Source organism: Octodon degus, unplaced genomic scaffold (genome assembly GCF_000260255.1).
Source record: "Octodon degus isolate 3935 unplaced genomic scaffold, OctDeg1.0 scaffold00092, whole genome shotgun sequence".
Classification (NCBI taxonomy): Eukaryota; Metazoa; Chordata; class Mammalia; order Rodentia; family Octodontidae; genus Octodon; species Octodon degus.
The window spans coordinates 9,207,779-9,210,841 of record NW_004524668.1 but is presented as its reverse complement, the minus strand read 5'-3'; the positions used below and the strand labels follow the sequence as shown (position 1 = coordinate 9,210,841).

The following is a 3,063-nucleotide window of genomic DNA, read 5'->3' as shown; positions in this document are numbered from 1 at the left end:
CACACACACACACACACAGAGCTGAACATTCACCTTCACTCAAATACCAAAGGAGGCTGGAATCAGAATCACTCCACCTTATCACTTAACCTCAGGCTGCTTGCTTTTTCTTCTGCTGATAGGCTAACAATACCTGGATACTTCCCAGGGGTTTCATTAGAGTTAATTAGCTCTAGTTGGCAAGGTGTGCGGTAATAAGTTTATTTCCTTCACTGTTGGACCTCTAACCAGCAGGTTCCCCAAGTTATTTAAGGGGAACCTACCCACTTTCAACTTAGTCACTAGGTTGACGCAATTTAACTGAGCAGCCGCTCAGGGATCACAGCCTTCCTACTTACCAGAAATATCGTACTGCGGTGAAACTTCCACAAGGTCACAGCCCACCACGTTCAGGCCTTGACAGCCTCGGATGATCTCCAGAGCCTGTCCAAGAGGAAAACCAGGTTGTCCCATGTGGACTTTTTACAGTGAGACCCAGCCCATTAGCAAGAGCTGCTCCCAACCCAGCGCCCACCCTTGTAGCTGGAAAGGTCAGCGTAGCTGGCGGCAGCCACAAGCGTGGGCCTCCCGGGACGCAAGCAAGGAGCGCACAGACAGCGTCACTGAGTCACAACTTGGAGAGGAGCAAGCCGCAAGCCCGTGGCTTCAGGGTCATGATGAAGGATGTTAAAAGTGACATCTGGAGAGCCAGGGGAAGGCTTCCCCGGCATGGAAAAGGGGCAGGCTAGAACAGGAAGGGTTCCAGGCAGGCAGAGGCACCACCACGGGAGCAGTTAGAGGTGCCCCAAGATCTGGATGGGGAAGGGATAGAGGCAGGGGGACCCTGCGAGGTCTGCAAGTCTCGTTCACTCTCCACCTCACCCCCGAGCCAGCACCGTCCTTGGCTCCAAGAATAGTGGGGGCGGGGAACCTCCAAAGGCTCCGCCCCACCCAGCTCGCTTGGAGCCATCACCCCGCCAACCCTGTGCCCTGTTCCGTGCTCGCACCCAGCGCACACTCTCAGGGCACCTTCTCGGGGCTAGGGCGCCGCCTTGGTAGCGAGGTAATCCCACTGTGTGTGCTTTTTAAAGTTAAACCTCAACAGGTACAGTTAGTGCTTTTATGGTTTCTATTTGGGTGCTGGGGATTGGATACAGGGTCCACATAAAACCTGCGCTTTACCACTGAGCTGCGTTCCAGCCCCAGGGCTGAATGCTCACTGGAGGGGGCAGCAGCCACGACAGCTCCTTCCCATGAGCCGACCACAGAGAGATATGCATATTCCAGAAAAGACAAGGGACAGCCGCCCAATTCAGCGCCCCTCCTACGGTATTCCAGCCTGAGGTCAGCATGAGAGCCGCTAAACCCGGGTGCCCTGGGAAGCTGAGGCGCTAAGTATCTCCACCCCACGGATCCACGGGGGAGCCTCCCTTACCTGGCTCGGGGTGAGACCAGCAATTTCAGGTGTCCCTGTCCCCGGCGCATAAGCGGGGTCCAAGGCATCGATGTCAAAGCTGATATACAGGGGTCTGCCCCCCATCTGCTGCCGCACTTCCGCCATGAGCGGGACCAGCGACTTGAACCAGCAGTCTTCAGCCAGGACCACCCGGAAGCCCTGGGAAGGAGTCCAGGACAAAAGGTCAAGGCAACTCCACACCAAGCCTGCCCTGTGCCCTTCATCTCTGGCTCTCGGCCTCCCTGGGGAGGACCTGCTGCCCCTATTTTTCAGGTGAGCTAAGGAAGCAGGGCCAGAGATAACCTGGGACCAGGGGGAAGCTTCCCTAAAGCAAGAGAGCCGCTGCAAGGCGTGGTTGCTTTCTGTTTCCCCAGCCCACAACAGCCTCAGCTTCCTGTCTGGCTTTCTGAACCTGATTAGTAAAGTTCAGGTGAAACCCATCGCGGCCACTGGGCAGGCAGTGCTTTGGAGAGGAAGGTGCTTTGGAGACAAGGGCGTTGGGGCTGACACCTGGCTCCGGTTGTAGCGGTAGGGCTCTAAGGTGGCGGCAGAGCCTCGGATGCCAATCTGCACCACCCGCTTGCAGTCCAGGAGTCCCTCGTCCACGCAGCGGCGGAAGGTCGCCCCATGGTAGAGCTTCTCCCCCAGGGCCTTGTCAGTCGTATCCGTGTGGGCGTCCACATGCAGCAGCCCCACAGGGCCATGCCTGGTGACAACAGGGCAGCTCAGAGGCCAAGCAACCCTGTGGGGCACTAAAATCTGACAACGGTTCATAGCCATGGCGGGAGACCAGGCCTCACCTACCAGCCTAACAAATCGCTCAGCATCTTAGAGGAGCCGGGCAGAAAACTTGTGCTTTAACTGCCACCCTGAATTGCTTCATGTGAGGTGGAGTAGAGGGAATGAGGACAATGACAAAGACAGTGAGGTGGTGGTTCATAGACGAGACTGGCCAGGACCAGTGCAGGACGGTTGCAAGCTTGAGGCCAGCCTACGCTACCTAGTCAGAGGCTGACTCAAAAAAACAAAATCGAAGACTGTGTGTACCCTGCCTGTCAGTAATTTGTATTTAGCCTTTGAGGCCAAAAAGAAACTAGCCAGGAAGGGTGTGAATGTCACTGGGGCTCATCTTCCCAAACAAAGTTGAAAAGGCTGAGCTCACAGTCCAGAAGAGAGCTGGGGCAGCAGAGGGGGCAGGGTGTTAAAAATGGCCCTGAATCCCAGCTGATGACTGACAGAGACACCTGGAGCCCGGCCTTCCTCTTAAGTTGCAGAAGCGACTTGGCTGGGAATTTCCAATCATCCCCTAATAACCTGGGAGCCTGAAGTGGCCCCCCAAAGCTACCCAGCAGCAAAGAACGGGTGCTGAGCTCCAGAATCCTGAAACCACTCTTGGCCAAGCCCTTGGGGACTCACTTTTCTGCCATTGCTTGCAATATGGGATATGTGATTGTGTGGTCACCACCTGCAGAGGGTAAAAAAAAAAAAAAGATCTAAATGTGGATAGATTATCACGTGGAAGGCCAGTGCTGTGGTGCCTGACTGTAGTCCCAGCTATTCAGGAGGCTGAGGTGGGAAGATCACTTCCGCCCTGGAGATTGAGACCAACCTGGGTAACATAGTGAGCC

The 3,063-nt window shown here is 55.6% G+C and overlaps 1 protein-coding gene across 1 annotated transcript in view; it reads right to left on the bottom strand.

The window, feature by feature from the left end:
• Window positions 1–3,063, bottom strand: part of Agmat (agmatinase) — a 10,335-nt gene that overhangs the window by 1,861 nt on the left and 5,411 nt on the right. Inside the window, exons 2-5 of the mRNA XM_004637771.2 lie at window positions 2,852–2,928; window positions 1,946–2,141; window positions 1,415–1,594; window positions 339–423 (exon numbers count right to left, since the gene is read on the bottom strand). Coding sequence (XP_004637828.1) covers window positions 339–423; window positions 1,415–1,594; window positions 1,946–2,141; window positions 2,852–2,928 — 538 coding nt within the window. The remainder of the gene's footprint in view (window positions 1–338; window positions 424–1,414; window positions 1,595–1,945; window positions 2,142–2,851; window positions 2,929–3,063) is intronic.